Source organism: Cryptomeria japonica, chromosome 3 (genome assembly GCF_030272615.1).
Source record: "Cryptomeria japonica chromosome 3, Sugi_1.0, whole genome shotgun sequence".
NCBI lineage: Eukaryota > Viridiplantae > Streptophyta > Pinopsida > Cupressales > Cupressaceae > Cryptomeria > Cryptomeria japonica.
Genome location: NC_081407.1, coordinates 464882493 through 464904048, shown reverse-complemented (window position 1 = coordinate 464904048; position 21556 = coordinate 464882493). Strand labels below are relative to the sequence as shown.

At 38.3% G+C, this 21556-nt stretch overlaps 1 protein-coding gene across 2 annotated transcripts in view; it reads left to right on the top strand.

The window, feature by feature from the left end:
* The window catches only part of LOC131078408 (uncharacterized), a 65423-nt gene extending 49931 nt beyond the window's left edge, over positions 1-15492 (top strand). The window contains exons 2-4 of one of the 2 annotated variants that reach the window (XM_058016096.2): positions 14235-14420; positions 14625-14733; positions 14994-15492. In XM_058016096.2, the coding sequence (XP_057872079.2) occupies positions 14235-14420; positions 14625-14733; positions 14994-15021 (323 nt within the window). In that variant the 3' untranslated portion in view covers positions 15022-15492. Of the gene's footprint in view, positions 1-14234; positions 14421-14624; positions 14754-14993 lie in introns of both variants that reach the window. The other variant, XM_058016097.2, reaches the window with a different exon arrangement.
* The last annotated feature ends 6064 nt before the right edge of the window (positions 15493-21556 follow it).

The following is a 21556-nucleotide window of genomic DNA, read 5'->3' as shown; positions in this document are numbered from 1 at the left end:
GCAATATAGCAACTAGTCGAGCCAGAGCCTGCACTTCATCTTAGAGGAGTGGATTGAAGATAATGTCATAGTTTTTAGTATTGTTTTCTGATCTTTGGAAGAGTTTTAGAGTGTTCAAGTTGTTCGTGTGGTGTGTTGAAGAAGGTTTCTGTTCGTAAGTCACTGTGTGTTATTCTTCTCGTTCTGGGTATTTCCTCTATCTCTCTGTTTGGTTTGGACAATACATTTTGTGAGTTTATAGAGCTTAAATTGGTGTCTTGGATTTTATTTTAGCAAATCACCCCCTTAGCTGGCCGTACCATGTGGCTGAGTGCTTTGGGATGCATGCATAATGTATTTGGGTCAGTTTGTTGTTCTAGGCTTGATCGACTACCTCCTAGGAGTCATGCTTTCAATCTCATATCATTCTGATAAGAATTGAGAGAGTTGTGAGTGTTTTAGTGGGATATGGTGTTGTTGGTCTATGTGTTTTCGGCATGCTCAGAGTTTATCAGGTTTAGAGATTTATGAGTTTGGAGTGTTTTTCTTGTGTGGAGAGTCCCTTGTACCTTGTGGAGCTGATTGAGCAATATGTGCAACTGTGTTTAGTGATTTACCTTTGTTGCTGACATGATAATTATTGTAATGCTAAATAGTAGTACTATCAGCAAGTTATATCTGGAATTGCTCTTCACTTCCCACTGAACAAGTGGAAGAGGCTGGCTTGCCTTATTTTGTATTACTGTCCTCCCACTGCATAAGCAATAGAGTTGATTGTTAATTTCATTCCCAGTCCTCCCGCTGGATAAGTGGTTGAGTGATTGTTATTTCAGTTTCTTGGCTTGTCCTTGGTTGGTTTACCGCCAAGTGATTTCTTAGTCTTTCTGTCACCCGTTGTATAAGCGGAAGGGACTGGCTTGCCGCCCAAGCATTGTAATATTTCCAGTTATTTGAAGCTAACGATCCCCTCAACACTGTATGCTCTCACCTTCCCATATGGTGTTGTTGGTCTATGTGTTTTCGGCATGCTCAGAGTTTATCAGGTTTAGAGATTTATGAGTTTGGAGTGTTTTTCTTGTGTGGAGAGTCCCTTGTACCTTGTGGAGCTGATTGAGCAATATGTGCAACTGTGTTTAGTGATTTACCTTTGTTGCTGACATGATAATTATTGTAATGCTAAATAGTAGTACTATCAGCAAGTTATATCTGGAATTGCTCTTCACTTCCCACTGAACAAGTGGAAGAGGCTGGCTTGCCTTATTTTGTATTACTGTCCTCCCACTGCATAAGCAATAGAGTTGATTGTTAATTTCATTCCCAGTCCTCCCGCTGGATAAGTGGTTGAGTGATTGTTATTTCAGTTTCTTGGCTTGTCCTTGGCTGGTTTACCGCCAAGTGATTTCTTAGTCTTTCTGTCACCCGTTGTATAAGCGGAAGGGACTGGCTTGCCGCCCAAGCATTGTAATATTTCCAGTTATTTGAAGCTAACGATCCCCTCAACACTGTATGCTCTCACCTTCCCATATTGGGCACTTGGTGTTCAGAAAGTGGAAGGGTTACAATTTCAGCATTATTGTATCTTGATTTCCTAAGCTTAATGGGTTATTGTTATGATTGTAACTGGAAATAAGTTGAAAATAATTGTGGGGATATTACATTGTGTTTTTTGTTTGACATCGTGTTTTTTTCTGTATGTGTTGGGCATATGGGTATTGGTTGAAATGAAAAGAAATTTAAAACTGCTCAAGGTTTTATTGGGACCTCTTTTGTCAATGAACTGTAATATCATTGACAGTTTACATGTTGGAAGTGGGCATAAATCCCTTGGACTATTTTCAACATGAATTATCTGCTGTGTATGGACAATAATGAAATTCCTGCATGAGATAGGGTTAATGTTAATTATCTTTATGTTGTCATAAGGTCTACATACCATGATATAATTTTTGGTCCTGTGTTGTATTCCCCGAGGACTGTTCTGCAGAATACCTGAGTGTTTATATTGGAATTTTTTTGATATGATGTATACATATTGTGGCTGTATCATATGGTCCTCTACACTTTCGAGGACTTGTCTAATGGTAGAGTAGAGCAGACTCTATTAGAGAATATTCATGAGCGAGAATAGAGGAAATTCAAACCCTGTGCAGATGCAGATTTGAAGACGACATACACAAATAAAAAGTAGCGGGAAGACTTTTTCTGAAACGGTGACTCTTATTGGAGACTTAGAATCATGAACTGAGGCTTTATGTTGGCATTTTGGTTCCTGTTTCCTTGTGGAGTTTTCTTGTGAAAATATAATGAAGAGTGATGCCTTGGGAAGACTTTTTCTTTAAATATGAACTTGGAGATGATCTTGTTTTAACTAAAGGTGAAATATAGATGAATACTTTTGTGGATATTTATGGCTGTGTTTTAGTTAATCTGATAAATAAAAAATTGGCTGTCTAAATTAGGTCTGTAATTCTGATGCTAGACCATGAGACTCCCCTTCTATGCAAGTGGTAACCATCTGATTATGAATCTTATATCATGTTTTTGATGTTTATGTGGGTTTGTTGAAACGTCTGGGGTGACAGATATCCTCCTTGATGATATGGCAGAAGAATTTATTTGGCTCAGATTTAAAGATCTTCTTTTTCCAATGTCATCTAAATTTACATTAAGCGTGTGAGGGGTACGAGAGTATAATGCTTGTTTATGTTTGGTTCATTGTACAATTTATTTAGCTTATATTAGCTTAGATATAAGGCTTACCTTATTAAACAAATAAGAGGCATAGTTTAAATCAAGTTTTGAAAACTCGAACTCGGCAGCCCAAAATAGGACTTGGATTGGTACTCAGTATGGACTAGGCAAAAAACTCAGCTAGGACTCAACAAAAAAAACAGGTAGTTTTACCCAAAAAAAAGAAATTAATGCATTTAGAGAACATAAAAGCCTAATTTGACTATCAATTTGTCATAATTCAAACATTACACATGTCATATGACTTTAAACACTCAGTATTTGAAATTTCATAATTCGCGCTCATAATTTCAAACTTTCAAATGTATAACAGCATCATAAATTTATAAATATTATTATATTTATATATAATGATATGTCAAAATGAGAAAAACAACCAAATTCAATCTATATCTTCCGCTTTCCCCTCCTAATGTGACTCAATTTGTCAGCCCTCTATCTAAAGGTGCTATAGTATTAAAATGATGATGAATTGTTTCTTTAACATTGTCTTTTCGGATTTCAAATGCTCCTCTTCTCCTTTCCTTCCTTTCCTATTTTGCTGTTTAGACCTGTTTTGGACAAGATTGGACAAAAAATAATTGAAGATTGGACAAGATAGGACTCGGGAGTTCGGAGAATTCCAAAGAGTACTCGCCAAGTCCTCAAACTATGCTCTTAACAATCATGATATTTTATCTTTGATTTCTAGTTTCTTGCTGATTGACTACTTTTTAAGTTCAGTTTGTTGCTCTCTTAAACCAAGATAAAATCCATTGTTGATGAACTATTGGGGGAATATACATATCAAGTTGGTATTAGAGTAGTTTCATTCCTTTTGGGAAGTGGTTGTTCTAAGTGTTTTGTATGTTTATGCTCACAAGTCCCAACAAAATTGACTGGAAAGGTAATATTAATTTTACAAAGAGACATTGAATCTTTTAGGTGGATTAGAGATTTTAGAAGCATAAGTTGAAGGAGATGGAGATGCTAAAAAAGTTATATAAAATGGAGAATTCAATAGCATGCCTTTCTCAATCATTGGAGATCATGAAAGGTCAAATGGAGATCTTGATGGAGATGTTCCATGGTGATAATTCCAAATCCAATGAAGAAGAGACCCCAAAGGATGAGAAATCTTCTAAATAAACCTCTATTCGAAGTAGAGGCAAATGTTGAGATTTTGCTGTTTGAAGGTGATGTGGAATATGGAGAAACTTGACTATTGGTTGGCTCAATTGGAAGCATATTTTAGCATCCATTCTTTGACCTTAATACAAAAAATCTTCCTTGCTAGATCAAGAATGGCAAAGCATGCACTAACTTGGTCCGAGTTTCTTTTATTCTATGGTGTTAAGGAATCAAGCTCCGATAAGTTTCTAGAAACAATTTAAAAAGTTTAAGTTACATTTTTATCTTATTTGTCATAGAGAGGAAAATTTATGGAATGACAATTCTTAAAACAAAAAGATGGATTAAGTTACAAGATCATACTAGTGAATTTAATCGAAGAGCTTTCATATGGCAAAGAATGTACAAGATGAAAAAGTTCTAATGAAACACATAGGAGGTCTTATGGTGATATATGAAGAGTTGTTTTGGTTTCCAAACTTGTGGGCACAAATGAAGCGTATGGCCGTGCCCATTACTTTGAGCTAGATAGTCCTTCATCCTCTCTTTAGGATAAGGTAGGCAAAACCAAGGACAAGAGGTAAATTCCAATATTACGAAGAAGAAATTTGTGTCATTGTGACAATTGTAGTAAGGATGATCATTAAGAGTCCTCTTGTTGGAAGTTGCATCTAGAAAAGAAATCTCACAAGAAAGTTAAGAAGAGTAAAAAGAACTCTAATATTTCCATTGAATAGGGTAAAGAAACTGCTTTTTGGAAGTGGATTCTACAATTTCTTGCACTACTAGAAAGGTTGCTTTGTTGGCAAAAGAAACATTGTTTAACATCAAAATTCATATAAATGGTGTTCAGGTTGGTGCATTATTTGATTCATGTTCTCATCAAGTTGACATTCAACATTTGGCTGATAAAATTGGCCGTAAAATTTTTCAACACCCTAAGCCCTATGGATTGGGGTGATCAAAGAAGCTTTTCATATGATTGTTAGGAAGCAATGTAAATTGAAGTTTTTAGTTGTTTTCAAATTTGTTGATGAAATAGTGGTGGATTTTACTCCCATGTATATTTGTGGTGTTGTGTTTGGCAGCTCATATTTATGTGACCAAAAGATAATTTTCTGTAGTACGGCAAACAATTACCATGTCATCAAGAATAGAAAGTGCTTCATGTTGAATGTTTACCATGGCAAAGATCAACCTAAAGAGGTCTTGAATCTTCATGGAAAGATGAGTGGTAGCACATGATTCATTTCTTTAGAAAAAACCAATGTTGAACATGTTTCTTTATGTTCAGGCAATATACCAATTCATCATCTAGATAATTGAGAACAAAGATGTTCTAAATTTTGGGTCATGTTCATTTTGTTCTGCAAGATGAGGTGGCCTATTTCGATGATTTGAGGATTTTTTCCTCATCTATTTTGTCTAAGACTTTGAGGAACAAAATCCCTTGTATTGGGGAGGTGTGATTTGTGAAAGGATTCGATTTCACTACATGAAAAAGTGAGAAATTGTGTTGTAGGTCAAAAGTAGGTCTTATACATTATATCAAACCTCGATCTCTCTACATATTTGGATTCCTTTCAAATAATTATGCCATGTCAAAAAAACATCCTGTATCAAGTTTGTATTAAAAAATTATGGCTCCCAAAAGGATGACAAAAATCTGTTAGAAGTGATAGAAGTGACAAATTCTTCTTGCACTAAGTGGTGAAAACATTCTCTCCCCAATGAATTTGTTTAGACTACGGCAAAAATGTTTTCTCCTTTGTGCAAAGCAATGAATTTATTATTCTTGAAAGTGTGCATCTAATGATGTGTAGTTCATAGTTTTTCCTCTTCTTGGTGTATTTTCTTGGCCTCTTCAGATATTAGATGCATTGAAAATGTTATTTATACCAGGTTTGGACATGGAATAATCATTCTAGATGCTTGGGTAGCATGATAAGGTATAGTAGCTGAAGAATTCTTGTGGTGTTTCTTCGAGTTACATGACTTATAAAATCAAAGCTAGGGGAAGTAATATGAGCATATTTATGGGTTGTTTTGAGCTGAGTCTGAGGTTTTCTACCTTTGATAGTAAACCTATAAGGCTAAGACCTCTTGTAAAATCCATTTGGAGTATTTAAGTGAGTGAGCGCTCAACTTTCAGCTGGAGTTCTTATTTAAAGTAGGATTTTCTAGGGTAAAATTGTCTTTTAAATATTGTGGTTTGTTCTTTGTAATTTCTATTTCCTTGTTCATTGACTGTTTCTATAAGTTTAATTTTTTTGCTGTCCTAAATAAAGATAAAATCCGTTATTGACAAACCATTGGGGGAATATCCACCTTAGTTTATGGATCACACCTATGGTGAGGCTGAGGACAAATATCTTCACATAGGGAAAATTATTGATTGGTGATTGCAACATCAAGTTCACAAGCCTTTACATGCAATTGTTTGTTTCTTGAATCCGGAGTTTCAATTTCGCTCAGGTTTCAAGGTCATTCACAAACCTTTACATGCAATTGTTTGTTTCTTGAATTCAGACTTTCAATTTCGCTCAGGTTGCAAGGTCAACTAGGAGGTTTTGAGTGGGCTCTACATAGTCATATAAGGGATGGAAGCATATTCTGAACTTAGAGTGAGGATTGTCTTGAGATTGAGATTTTCAAACTAGCTAAGGTGCCAAAACTTCAAAGGATTGCTATTGGTGTCTTTAGGCAACCACATTGCAAATTAGGATGCTAGTGTAATTGAAGTATGTATGAGTATATATACTCCAAGAAGTGCACTAAACAATCAAATTGGATCATCGAGGCTAAGGATCCTATCTTCATTGAGGATGATCGCATGAGATGATCAGGTTGATCTTGAGGCTATGGTAGTAACCATGGTGAATGAAGGGAGCACAAACAAATTCCTTGGATGTTGTTGGCATAAGCATATATCATGGCTGCAACAATATTAAGGACCTTTCTAAGATGTGAGCATAGGACTCACTGTAGAGCTGCTATTGTTGGCCTGCATGATGTAGGATACTCTCAACCATACTTGTACTTACAATTTTTGGTTTTGATGCCATATATATCATAATCCATGAGTTTTGACTATGTATAGCACTTGAGAATATTTATATTTTAAGCATGTTTTTTAATCTCAAATTTGTGTTTGTACTCATTTTCTCAATGCATCCTTGTGTATGATTAAGTAGCTTTTAGTTAATTAGTTTATTATGTCTTTAAAGTTGATTTAGTGAATGTATAGAAAAAACCTTTAAATCCTTAAAATATCTCTATATTTCATGGTCTTTTTCATTTTCCAAGTCTGTGTCGAGTCCAAGTCTGGTTAATATGATTATTACTATAACTTCCCAACTCCTCAAAGTGGATTTGCTTCATTTTTGTATCAAGGGCCTTGCCCATTATCCCCAACCCAGATTGCTAAAGGCACATGTACATTACTAGATATTTCTATGCAACCAAAGTTCTTTTGGGTGAGTACTTGGCTTTGGCGTAGGATTGACCAGCACGGCTTGCTTAGTCCTGACATTCCTCTATGAGCAATATCGGATTCTGCATTGGACATTTTGTAGGGACAGATGATATCATTGGTTCTCCTAGATCAAAAGACATGACATTCCCACTCTCACGTTATAGTCTCCTACTTTGATCTTCATCAACTCCATGCTTTATGGAGGAATCCTTCCCATATAGCACTGGTTTGATTGATATTTAGTTCTTGTAGGTGAGGGTTTGAACACTTTTGAGTTACATTTCTTATTGTGTTCATATTTCTTTAATTGGTATTACTTAGTTATTTTTATACCTTGGATCTTTTTCACACTGAGATTTATATATTGGAATGCCATTTTGAATCTCATTGGCCTCCTTTGTGTCACCTGTGAGCATTAATATTTTTGTCTTTCTTTGAAGAAAATAAATTGTGAGGAATATTCTTGGTCAACTCAGTACTTCCGTTTTATCTCTAGACTTAAAGTTTGTTTGCCCTCTCGGGTGAATGACTTAAAGCATAAAGCACGTAATGCAGAATAATAACGCCATAGATATCAGACAAGTATAAGAGATGTTATTCCATTCATAATTGTTTTCTCACAAGTTACATTCGGAAGTATTTAAAGGTACCGAGGGGGTGCGAGCGCCAACCGTCGCACCGCAACTACCACCCCGCGGTTGCCAACTAACCAAGACAATTACAACTAACTAGTTTTATTTTCATGTACAATATTGCCGCCAACATCATCCCCCCCAAAAGAAAAGAAGTCGTCTCCGGACGACTTAATACAAAATAGAGATGACATTAAACAGAACTGCTGACGCCAGTCGAGCCCGGAACTTATACACCTGCTGCGTCCTCGCTTAAAAACCTTTTTCTGCTACCATCCTATGCTCAAGTGCGGATTTCACCATTAGTGCTTCCTTTGACATCACAATCCTCCTGTGCCTAAACCAAACTTGTCTGCAAAACATGCGTTTTAGTCTCAGCCTCCACCAACTGCTACTCAAACGATACTGTCTTCCCTAGCCAATTTGTCCTCGATAGCCACCCGCGCTGCCCTCTCAGCATCCAACTCTTGGGTACGCTGAGCTATGTCTCACGCTAGTACTGTCTCCAACCTGGTGGTCAGCTCCTCTCGAGCCCTCTCTGCATCCACCAAGGCAACCTCACGTCCAGCCGAGACATACTCCAAGTTCCTCAAAGCGTACCATTCCTGCTTGGAGGTGGCCACAACCCTCTGGCACAACGGCTAGGAGACGCCTCAAATCCTCCATCACACTCACCAAAGGCTGATAACTAAACTGAATAACTCTCTGGTGTCGTATGACTTCACATTCTTGCAATGCCTTCCCTCAAATTTTGTTTGTTCGCAACCTCCAAATCCGTCTCCCTCTACGGCTTATGGCTTCCATGCCAATGCTTAGCTGCAGGCTTCTTTCTCACAGTACGGGACAACCCAACACTTACTGTGCTTTCTTTGATGCCCTTCGCTAGACTCAAAAAGTGTATTGTAGCTCAAAAATAAATTGGGGGTCTGGGGCAGCGCTCCAGTGGGGTCGAGGGGCAGCGCCCCAGCAGGGTCCAGGGGCGGCGCCCCTTGCGGGGTCGTGCGCTTTTTTTTTGCTTTTTTTTTCCAGTCGTACGGTGTTTTTTTTTATTTTCTTTCCAATTTCCTAATTTAGTTGTCTAGAGAGTCGTCGGCTCGGGTCCCTGTCTCTGGGATCGCCCTTCATCCTTCTCGGTTTTCCTCGCTCAAGAGTCTCCCGCGTTGGTCCCGTGCCTCTCAAGTCGCCTGCCCGGCCTCTCGAGTCCCCTTCCATCCTCTCGGGTGTCCTTCCGGCCTCTTGGGTCCCCTGCGCACTTCGCGTGGTAGGGTTTCAATTTGGATCCGTTGGTGGCAAGTCTATTTTCAATGGCCATCCGAAGACCTGGAACCACCAATTCTACAGGGACCACGGTCTCCTTCCCGTACATAAGAAGAAGAAGAATAATAAAGATTTTGAAAGCTGGGGCCTTCCACACAGGGTTCCAATTGTTGCCGACACAATTGGTCTTCGGATTATCTACGTAACCGAGGTTTGGGGCATCTCCCTTCCAATATTCTATGTATTCTGGCAGGTACACCTCCTCTGTTACCTGCTCTGGTTCCTCTACTTCGAGCCTGTAGCTTTGGAACATTTCATAATCCTCCATTTACCAATGGAAGAGCCCGTTCAATGACCCTGTCTCATCCTCGGAGCACTCTCCTAGTTTGAGAATCCCTTCGTCGTTGGGCTCCCTGCAGCCTCGTCCTTCGTTCCTCAGCTTGCCTTCTCCTTCACCCTCCGATTCTGAAGATGATGCCAGTTCTTCACTAACTAACTGTGTCCCGAGGTCTATGATAAACTTCCTTCCTCCATTCTCCGTAGACAGAGTGTTCTTCTTCCAGTTGTGGGTGGCCTTGGCTACCACCAGCCACCCTCTCCCTAAGATCGCATCATACCCTTTTTTCTTTAGTGGGATTACCACGAAGTCCAGTATGAAGGGTTGCATCCCGATGGTAACTTGTTGGCCCATCAGTGTCTCGATGGGTTTGATTCCATGCTGATCTGCTCCGAGCAGATTGAATGTAGATGGCCACAGCGTCGGCTTCCCCAGCTTCCGCTAGGTTTCTTCTAGAAGAACATTCACTCCTGATTCACCATCGACGATGGTATCGGTTAGAATGGTGCCAAGGATACTCATCTCCACAATGGTCGGGTTCCTTCCAGTGTTAACTGCCAGCAGCATGGGGTCTATTGCAGACGCCCCAAGAACATCTGTGCAATGGTTGGTATTGGTGCGTGGTTGGGAGAGATTATTCAGTAACGGCGTTCGTAATTGAGGCATCGTCTGGAGGAGGTCGTGTACCTTCACAGGCACCTCCAGTTTTAATTTTAAAATTTGATTTAGTATAGCATCCTCCGCCTCTAGTCGGCTGGAAGTACTTGCCGTACCCTTTGCCTTCACCCTTTCTCGTATCTCTTTCTCAATTTGTTCCCGTGCTTCCCGTGCCCTTCGCTTCTCCATCTCCAGGTCTGGGCACATTGCATGTCTGGCTTGGGCACGGGTTACGACCAGCACTTCCTCTTCTTTGGTTTCCTCGACATTGAGCAAGTTGACGCCGGACTTCGGGCAGGTGGCATCTTCGTGGTCTCCTGGTCCGCACCATTTGCACAAATATTGTGTGGCCTCTCCCTTCGAGCAGTCTCGGGCGAAGTGCCCCCACTGGCTGCACGCTCTGCATTGTACCATCGTTCGACCTTTGGAGTCGTATTGAATCCGGCTCCTTGTGTTGTTATTGTTGTTATTGTTGTTTCGTCCTCCCCACCGGTTATCTCGGTAGCCTCTCGAGGTTGCATTGTTGTTCGCTTGTTGGCCTGTACCCGCTGGTGCGGACGTTGTGGCCTGCTCCGTGAACAACACCTGGTTCATTCGCGTATTCCGGGTTTTCATGTTGTATGGGCACTCCTTGGTGGAGTGTCCCATCACTTGGCAAATCTCGCAGAATGCCTTCTTCGAGCAAGTACCCTTTGTGTGCCCCTCCTCTTTGCACTCAGTGCACCATATGTCCCCTTCGGTCCAACCGGTGCTTCTCATTGTTTTGAATTCCCTCCTCATTCGCTCCATGTCTTTCTGGAGTGCTTGCACCCGTTTGCCAGCCTCGCTGTCGTTGCTGCTTTCCTGTGACGAGTCATCCTCCTCAGACGAGCTATCCTTCTTCTTCTTTTTCTTCGATGTCTTGGTCTCGCTCTCGAGATCCATTGCTCTATTGTATGCGTCTTCGTACGATGTAGGTGGAACGATTTTCATCTTCTTTCGGAGGGAATGCTTTAGTCCCTCTACGAACCATCGCTTTTTCAACCCATTTGCTGGTTGACTCTCCCTTTTTCCCAATAGTTCCTTTAGCCGCCGACTATAGGCTCGGACAGTCTCGTTCTTGTTCTGCTTTGTTCCATAGATTTCGGCGACTATTTCGTTGTCATCTCTTAGGAGGCGGAACTCTATCCCAAACTCCTTCAGGTCGGGCCATGTGCCGACTTTGGCCTTATCCATATCTGAGTATCGGTCTATGGCCACTCCCCTTAAAGTTGTTGGGAACTGTGTTACCCATTCGTCTTGGTCGGTAACACCGTTCGCTGACCATATGGTTTCGCACGTTCGACAATGGCGGACTGGATCTTCCTTCTCGTCGCCATTGAACTTTGGCAGTTTCTGTTTACTCCCCATCGATGGGGGTCGTCTTCCTGGAGGTGGCTGTGGCTGTGTCTGTGCCCTTGCGCCGCTCCCTCCAGTCCCTCCGGTGCCGGTGGTGTGTCCTACGTGGGTGACTGGAGGTACGGTGTTTTGCTTGCCAAGTGTGGCACCTACCGTACGGTTATCCTCCCCTTCGTTGTCACCCGCGCCCATTCCTGGCTCCCTTTGGTGATCCTCACTTTGTGGTGTAAGGGATAAGTTTCTGAACCGATCCCGGGTCTCTTCGACTAGATCTCTCCGTAACCTTGTTTCCTCTAGAAACTCTTCGTGGCTCCGCACCCTACGGTGTTCTGGTGACGCGTAGAAATTTTCGTCGGCTTCTGCACCCTCCGTGACACCTCCTTGGTTCCCCTCGGGCCACCCTTCGGCAGTTCGTCCTTCGGCAAGTTGCCTCAGCCTCCGTCTACATTCTACTTGCTGCTCCAGAATCAAGGCCCTCTATGCGGCCTCCCACTCGTCCGTTTCTGCTTTTTTATTTCTATCTCTATTTAATATATTGGGCATAAATCACTTCCGTACATAGTAAGCACACGCCATGTACACAAAAAAAACTTTTATTATTTTTCCTTTCGGCCACAATTTATCTCAACATTGTGCCGGGATTATTACAGGGTTCAATTTCCCCTTCGCCTCTTGCCATCATGCTCTGCGTCCCACGACGATTGTTCCGTTTGCGCGTCGTCGGCCTCTAGGTTAATCTCACCGACGGGTAGGCCCATCGTGTCCGTGCGCCATCCGCGTTTTCCGTTCCCGAGTACGTCTAGGCAACGGCGCCAAATGTTTGCCCTCTCGGGTGAATGACTTAAAGCATAAAGCACGTAATGCAGAATAATAACGCCATAGATATCAGACAAGTATAAGAGATGCTATTCCATTCATAATTGTTTTCTCACAAGTTACATTCGGAAGTATTTAAAGGTACCAAGGGGGTGCGAGCGCCAACCGGCTCACCGCAACTACCACCCCGCGGTTGCCAACTAACCAAGACAATTACAACTTAATTAACTAGTTTTATTTTCATGTACAATATTGCCACCAACAAAGTTGGTCAGGAGCTGTATTAATCTGTGAATCTGCAGATAAGGCTTTCTTTGATTGACTATGTATGCCTTTGCACATGATTAGTAATAGGGTAGTGGAACTTCATTAGATTTGTTTGGAAAATCATTCTGCCTTTTAGCATTACTTCCTTCGATGACTGGTGCATGTCATTTATGTGGGTAGCCTTCAATACACTTCTGGAAGGGAAGTCTGCTTCTCTCCACAAATTAACCACAAGATGGAGGTCGGGGGAGAGGGATGAAGTCTCTAGGATTGGACATGAGAAAGGATATGTCTCTACTAGGTTGCAACACTCCTAATCCTAATGCTAAAAGTTAATCATAACTTTGTATTCCCAGTGGTCAACCTTGAGCACTCTGGAGATAAAATATTTATTTTTTACTGCGGTTGCAAATTGAGGATACCGATACTAAAGGAATACCTAAGGCCAAAGTCTAGAGCTTTGTGATAATGTAAGAAAATCCCTTTCTAAATGACAATTATAGTAAATTAAATTCCCACACACATATATATATGAAACTTCTAGTAACCATTCATCATCTAAGTCAGAACTAGTGACTACATTGTGGAAGAACAACATTTGTCACATTTCTGTCATAATAATTACCTGTGCTGTCTTAACACTATTTGATACTCATTAGTACTAAGTACTTCTCCATTGACTCCTGAATAGAATGAGGAATTGGGTCCAACACAGGTTATAGATCAGAGAATGAAGGGAGTCTGAAGAGAACTGACAAATCCAAATATAAGCCATGTCCTTGAGTACCAATCCCTTTACAAAGATGGTTTGATATAAGCATGAAATTGAAAAACCAGTAAGTACCACCACTAAAAGCCAAAAGGTTACACCTTTCCCAAATCAATCAAGGGAATCAAGAAACCAATCAAAGAAAGATGCCATCTCTCATTCCCTTCCCCTGTTGCAAGAAATAAACATCTCAGTTGATATTTTGTTTCATTTTCTATGCTGTTCAGACAGGTTTGTTTAGAACTTTTCAGTTTTCTCTTCTTTTTAAAATCTTTCCAGCATTTAATTTTCTTTTTCATGTATATTTGCATGACTATTTCACATGCCAATTGTAATAGATATGAAATATTTTTAGGCTTTGTTCTTTGTAATAAATGTTTACACCATGTTTTCAGTTGCAGTGGTACCTTTTTCGTTGCAGCGGTACCTTTTTCATTGCACTATTTCCATATTTTTCTAGGAGATGATTAATTTTAGTCCAGTTCTGCCCTTAAAGACATTTTCCTTCTGAATAAAACTTAGTTTGGTTACTTAGATGAATCATGACATTCGTATTGTTGTGATATACGTGGATTAAGTATGTCAAGATGATATGTGAAATCTTATTTGATCTGCTTGGGTTTTTTGGTAAATGAAGTATTGGAAAGTAGTAAAGTATGAGAATGGATCTCATATCAGTGATTGTACCTTTGTCAGATCAATCACTAACATATTTATCTTTCCTTTTTAAGCAAGCATTTCAACAAGCTTTTTCGTCATCTTTCATTTTTCTCTCTTTATAGAACCTGACAAGGAATATTTGTTAAGGATCACGCTTCAATTTCAATTGCTCTGGGGACTCGAACCCTACAAATTCTAAAGCAATGGCCATTGGTGATAAAAGAAAAATGTCGTGGGAGGGTTCCACAAGTGCCAACATGCCGAAGAAAAGAAAGACCATAGAAGACAATGTTGTTGGGTCACTTACGATAAGCAAGACCATAGAAGACATTGGTGGGTTACTTACGATTTCTTCTAGTTACTTGCATAGTTGATTCTGTTTTTGGCTGGGTTGTTTTGCTATATAGGCGATTCCCATAAGATTTTTCAAAGGGACCAAAGATGGCATCTAGCAACTGAATTTGCCTGGATGCTAAGGTTTCACTTTATTTTTTCAAATTGTTGTTTTGAGCACTAATGATATAGGTCTGAAAACAGGGACAAATGATAAGCATTCCCAAGACTTTGGAGGGAAATATGATAACTGCTATACCAAAAGGGGTCGTGATGAAGATCTTGGGGAAATGCATGCAAAAGAGAAAAAGAGGTGATCTCAATATTCTTGTGGTACGGAAATACAATTGAACTCCATTGATTTCATCATTGTTTCTTCTTAACATGTTCCCAAAACTAGCTGTTTGCTGTCTTCTTTTCTTGCTATGATAAACAGCTTATAAATTTGATCATTTTGAAATAAACAAGATTAGCAGAAATTTTGAATCTAAATTCTTCTGCCCTTCTGAAATTGTATTAACAGAAGATAAAATTGTTCTGTAATGTTAATTTGTGTGCGTAATCTTTTTCCAGATGTGCACTCCAAATCTCGTGCAGATGAGAAGAAAATAGTATGGGATGGTGGGAATTCTCTGAGTGTATAATATGGAGATGAAAAATTGATATAGAAACGTTTTAGCAGCTTTTCCTTGTTAAAAACTGAGATAACTAGACACAATTCATTGGCATTTCTCTGTGTCAAGTGAATTATTGGGAAATGAGATGTTTTTGAATGCAACAAGCGTTTGTCATTCATTGAAAGCTGCGATCAGACAATCTATTGTGCAAGTGCTTGGAAAATCATTTGTTCTTCCTCAAATATGAGATTCCACTCCACATTGATGCAGTGCAGTGGTTGTCCATGGCAACTTTTCTGACCTGTCTAATTCAATTGTATATAAGATGAAACCTAATTTTAAAGAAGTGATAGCCTGTTAAATTTCCTGTGAAAAGCATGATCTATTTTCCAGTACTTGTATATTAGAATTGTTGAAAGATTTAATATAAAATTTTCCTTTTTAGAATTCTTCAATATCTAATTCAATCTGTTGCACAACAATTTTTTTGGAATCCTCTGCTTTTCAGTGTTTTGGGTTCTGTTCTGAATAATTTGCTCTGGTGGATCTCTTATATTGTGACTGTATATTTGAGAGGGATCGTTATTTACAAAAAAAAAAAAGATCATTTATGATTCTAGCACAATTGATGAGAAACTACCACTTGGAAAGAATTATGGCCAAGCCCCCTGACCTTTTGCAGTATGAGATTATCAACCAATATGTTATGATTCTCCTTATGAACTGTAGCAGGTTGTACATGGCTACTTTAACACTTTGCCCTCTTCCATGTGCGTTCAACTGAAAACCATTTTAAGATAAAGGTATGCCAAGATTTATTTGGGGGTAAAAGAAGAGAAACCGGTTTCTAGGGGTGGGTTCTCATGTGGCTGCTTAGCTTATTTTGATTAGTAGTCATTTTGAACTGTAGCAGGTTGTACATGGCTACTTTAACACTTTGCCCTCTTCCATGTGTGTTAAACTGAAAACCATTTTAAGATAAAGGTATGCCAAGATTTATTTGGGGTAAAAGAAGAGAAACCAGTTTCTAGGGGTGGGTTCTCATGTGGCTGCTTAGCTTATTTTGATTAGTAGTCATTCCTCAAATTTTTTAGGAGTAATTTGTGGAGCTGCTGACCCAATTTTTAATTTCATTGCTTATTTCCAAGCAGTCATCTCAAAAATATGCATTTGCTGCTTATTTCCATTGCCGGATTTGCTTGCTGCCAGGCTGGATCTGGGTTCAGTTTGCACTAGCTTAGTGGAACCAAACCCAGATCCAAGAACCAGTCTGGTTCGCCTAGTGGTCCCAGCAGGGTTCTGTATACTAGCAAGGGTCTGCAAATTAAAATCAAAGTTGAATATTATTAATAATTGAGAGTTTATGTTGTACCTTGCTACCAAAACAGTTATATCATTTGGATATGCAATGGTTTCATAAATTATTGTTGTTATGTGTCTGCTAGATCTACTGCCACACTGAATCCACAAACCCAAACTAGGATCAGCACCAGAACCAGCAACTTAGATAATTTTTGTAGCTAAAATTTGGAGGGAAATGAAAAGGAGGGAAAGAAAATTATGGAGGCACCTAGGATTTTTCTCAATATACAGTTGCTGTCCAGTCTCTATTTTTTGCCACAGCCTATTTTCAATGCCTAAATAGTAGTTGCTTCACTAAAAAAAAGAGATTGTGAATTATCTTTTTTACACGATTTTAAATTCACTAGGGAACACTATAGCTGCTTAAATTTAAGTGGAAAATACACTTAAGCAGCTGTATGGGGACATGGGATAAGGGCAGGTCCACATTGAACTGCTTAGTTTATTTTGGCTAACAGTCTCTGCACAACTTTTTAAGGAATTTTTTTTGAGCTAGTGCCCCAATGAATATTCAATTTTTAAGCAAACATTTTAAATTTATCTTAATAGTATTAATAACAATGTGTAGCTAAAATTTAGAAAAAACAAATTGAAAGTATTATAAAAGGGAAAATGTTGTGGAGCCATGTGGCCTTTTTGGCAATATGCAGTTGCCACTTATTTCCAACCCCTTCTTTTACACTACTTGCCTCATGTTTCATGTTCCCATGCGAGTGCCTAAGTGTATTTTCCATTTAAATTTGAGCAATTAGAGTGTTCCTATGATAATTTGGAATCTTTCCCTATTTTAATGTAACAACTATTGATTATGAATATTTAGATATTTTAATGGAACAACTATTGATTATGAATATTTAGTTGTTTTAATGGACCTGTCCTTAGGCTGGGGTCCCATGGAGTGGGGGTACCTAAAACAATTTAGTGGTTGTTGTTGAGGGTTTTTAAGATTATTTTAAAGTAGGTGGTCTCATGAATTTTGCAATTTAGAATATTCAATTTACTTTAGTAAATAAATATGAAAAATAACAATACTAATTGATATAAATTGGAAAAACTTCATATGATTGATATATGGGAGAAAAAAAGCCTAAGCTAGTGGGGCAATTTCTAGCCACCCACCTTTTTCCCTTCTCAAATTTGCAGTCCTAAAACGTTAGGGTTGCTATTTTTTTAGAAGAGATTCAAATTTATCCTTTTTCCTATAATTAAAATTTGTATGGGAACACTCCGGCTACTCAAATTTAAGCAAAAACACACTTAAGGAACAACATGGAGACATGGGATAAGGTTCCAAACTTAATGGCTATAACACACTAGTCTTCTTATAATTAATTTACTTGGGCATTTCTATGAAAAAATAGGTGGTGACAAAATAAGAATATCTTTATATTGAGGGATTTTTTTATATTTTTTCAAAATAATTGTATATTCTTAATGTCTTCTAAACAAGAACCTTTGATAAGCAATGTGAATTGCTTTTACATTTGTTGGTTCCTTCCTCATTTGTCATTTACTTACACTTAGGTAGTTAGGTTAGGTTATTTCAAGTTGGAATTTTTAATCTTATTCTTATTTTGAATAATTAAAAATTAAAAAAAAGAAGTTGATATGTGGGTCACTCAATTAGAGCTAGCTTTTATTTTGAGATTATTTATAATTCCTAAACAATAGCTACTCCTAAGGAAAGATTCCAAATTATCCTTTTTCCATAATGTCATGCCCTCAAATTAGATTGCAGCTTCTATTTATATCAATTGAGACAATAATACTTAGGAGGTCAACCCCATTCAAAATAAATTAAACTGGGGTGGCAACAACAAAATGGAGGCTGACCACATATAAGCATTTGTCAAATTTGACTAGTGGGAAAAAATGATTATTAACAATTTAATAAGGTATGCAAAAGCAATGGCCAATTAGGTGGTGATGTACTTGTTGAAAAGGGGATAATGTTAGTGAAAGAATGTGACTTTTTCCCTCACAATGAAGATATAAATGGGGGATTGATTCATTGGTGAAGGCATCAATCAGGAAGTGGAATCTAAAAAATTAAAAAAGAAATATATTGAGAATAAAAGTAGAGAAATGTGTTTTTCTTTTTCTCTCGCAATGAAGATATAAAGGGGAGATTGATTCATTGGTGAAAGCATCAATCAAGAAGTGAAATCCAAAAACAAAACCCAAGCATGCCACCTCAAGATGAATGTTATGCTCATGGGCCAGGGGGTGTTGAGTGCCCCTAGGCTTGAGGTACCATCAAGTACACCTCTTTGAGATAGTTGGAGCCATACTTGTGGGTTGGGGGGTGTTGAATGCCCCTGGGCTTGAACAAGTATAATGTTCTCACCCACATCAAAGAATGCATCATTTGTTCAAAAATAATAAAACAAATATTCCCAATTTTTCTTTTGTAGCCCTTACCCATCTCAAAATAGAAATAGAAAAATGTCTTGATGGATTTCATCATGGGACTTAAGTCCAAGGTAAGGACTGTGTATATGTTGTTATGGTTAAACTAAAGTGTGCACATTTTTCTCTTAAGATTTTAAGGTGTTATAAGTGTCTATTTTATTATTTAAGGAAGTGATGAAAATTCGTAGACTTCCCAAGAGCATCATGGGTGATAGAGACAATCACTTCATGAGTTTGTTTTAGCAATTTGTTTTCCATTTGGTGGGAACAAAGATCACCCCTAGGACCAATTACCACCCACAAATAGATGGCTAGATTGAGATTGTGAACAAATTGGTGGAAGGTTATTTGAGAAATTATGTTTTGATTAGCAAAAAACTTGGATTAAATGGCTCTATTTGGGGGAACACTCTTACAACACCACTTACCATAATCAAATTGATGTCACTCATGGACTTGTGTCCCTGAAGTTTAAAGATTTGTTATTTCATTCTAGAGGATATTAGGTTACCAAGAGAAAGTGATGTGATCAAATAGAGCTAAGACATTATGAAGTCACTCAAGAATAACTCCAATATGCTCAAAACCAACAAAACATATTTGCATACCATCAAAGGATAAAGAGAATATTTGAGATTTGCTCCATGAAGCTCATATATAAGCTCATCAATGGAAAGAATTGGGTACTTGTTTGATTGTTTTCTTATTCAGAGCTTTGTAGTCGATACTATGCACCTAATTTGTTGGAGGCCTGCAAGACAACAAGCAAACATCAAATGTACCCATGAAACATTACATCAAGAAATCTAAATGAAGAAAACATGTTCATCAAATCAAATTTCTCAAAACCGTCTCATGGTCCTCTATCTCTAAGGATCTTCAAGATTCAAGGTGGCTCTCAGCATGGAAGAGCACTTGATCTTTAAGATGACAACCTAAAGAACAAGATTGAAGAATGATCTAGGATCAAAATGGATGCAACTAAGATCCTACTGATTAGATGAAAAACTATTGATATGATATGCAAGATGGAAGTGTATTTCCAAATTGAAAGATTAAGTGATGTAATTAAGCTAAGATGAAGAGGAGATATGAAAATGCTATGGAATTGATATGAAATTAAGCTAAATGATAATCTAAACTATGATGCAATTAGGATGGCCTAGATGCTTGAGGGTGAACAATTGGAGCTCCTTGATATCCTGCACAACAAAATAACTATAATATGGATGCAAAAGATGATGGATTCTTAGATTGAAGAAATGGGCTCTATTTATAGAGAAAATAGAGAAATGGATGGCCAAGATTGAACAATCTTAACAAGGGCTAGGATTGAAAGTTATCAACCCATGAGAGAAATTCAATCCAATCCCAAGTTGACAAATGTCACCTTGAGATGGCTTGAGAGGATTCTAAGCAAGCATTAGAAGCTAAGTAAGCATTAGGGATAACCTCAAGGGATGACATCTTTGGATAATGCCATTATCCAAGGGAGCATGCTATTGTCCAAGAGGTGAACTCTTGTGCAAAGTTTAAGGATGGCCAAAGGGATAACCATCATGGGCTAGGGTGATGTCTTTGTAAGAGTCATTAAATGCTCTTTGAAGACTTTGGAGGTTAACTTCTTGGAAGGTAGACAACCTTCAAGTCTTTTGTAAGAGCCTTACAAGTTTGGAAGACTCAACAAGTTAACTTGTTGAAGAAGGTAAAGTCTTCAACACATTTTGAAGACTTTCCCCAAATTTGGAGAAGTGACTCCCCCAAATTTATGGACGTGACATGACTAGAGGAATTAGGCTATTTAATGAGGGATTAGAGGGGTTCTAGAAGAATATTAGCATGCTAATGGAAAATGTAGGAGAATGCAAGTGGAGGGAAATAGGTATTTTTAGATGAAAATAAAAGATTTATTTTAGTCAAAAGGGGTGCAACTTGCATTTGTAGGATTTTGCAAGTGGGGGGGACTATTCACAAATAAACAATGATTTATTTGAATGCAAATTAATCAAATGTAAATTCAATTAAAAAGGGGAAAGGGGGGTTTTAATTAAATAAATAAGATTAATTCAATTAAATAGCCAAAGGGTACTTAATCAAACCTTAGTTTAATTAATAGGTTAGGCTAGAAGAAAAGGATTTATATCAAATCTTTAATTTGATTAATAGGCTGACTGGAAGAATAGGGATATTAATTAAACCTTAGTCTAATTAATAGGCGAATAAATGATGTTTAAATGAATAAAATTCATTTTAATTAGTTGTGCAAGTTTTAGGTGTCTACATTTTGCCCCTCTTTGAAGCAGCGTGTGACCACATGTTGATTCAAAGAAAAATGTTCGATATGTTGCCAAAAATTCTTGATATGATGTTGTTGCCAACATTGTCGATATGATGCCCCAGATATGAAGAATTTATTTGATATGAAAAGTCGATATGAAGCCGATGTCGATATGAGACTGATATGAAATTGATATGGAGATTCGATATGATAATGCCCCCTCGGGAGATCGTTCATGCACTAAAGGCATGAATGATCTCTCGAAAGAAGAAGAATGTTATTTAATTTGAAAGATAGAAGAGTGGATAGTTGATGACATGCATGTGTTTGATAAGATTGATCAGATTGATAAGAATGAGATCAAGTCTGGTTTCAGGAATGACACCTCCTGTATAAGACAAAGATGATCAAAATGTCTGGTTTCAAGAACAATATATCTTGTATAAGACCTGATCAAAACGTCTGGT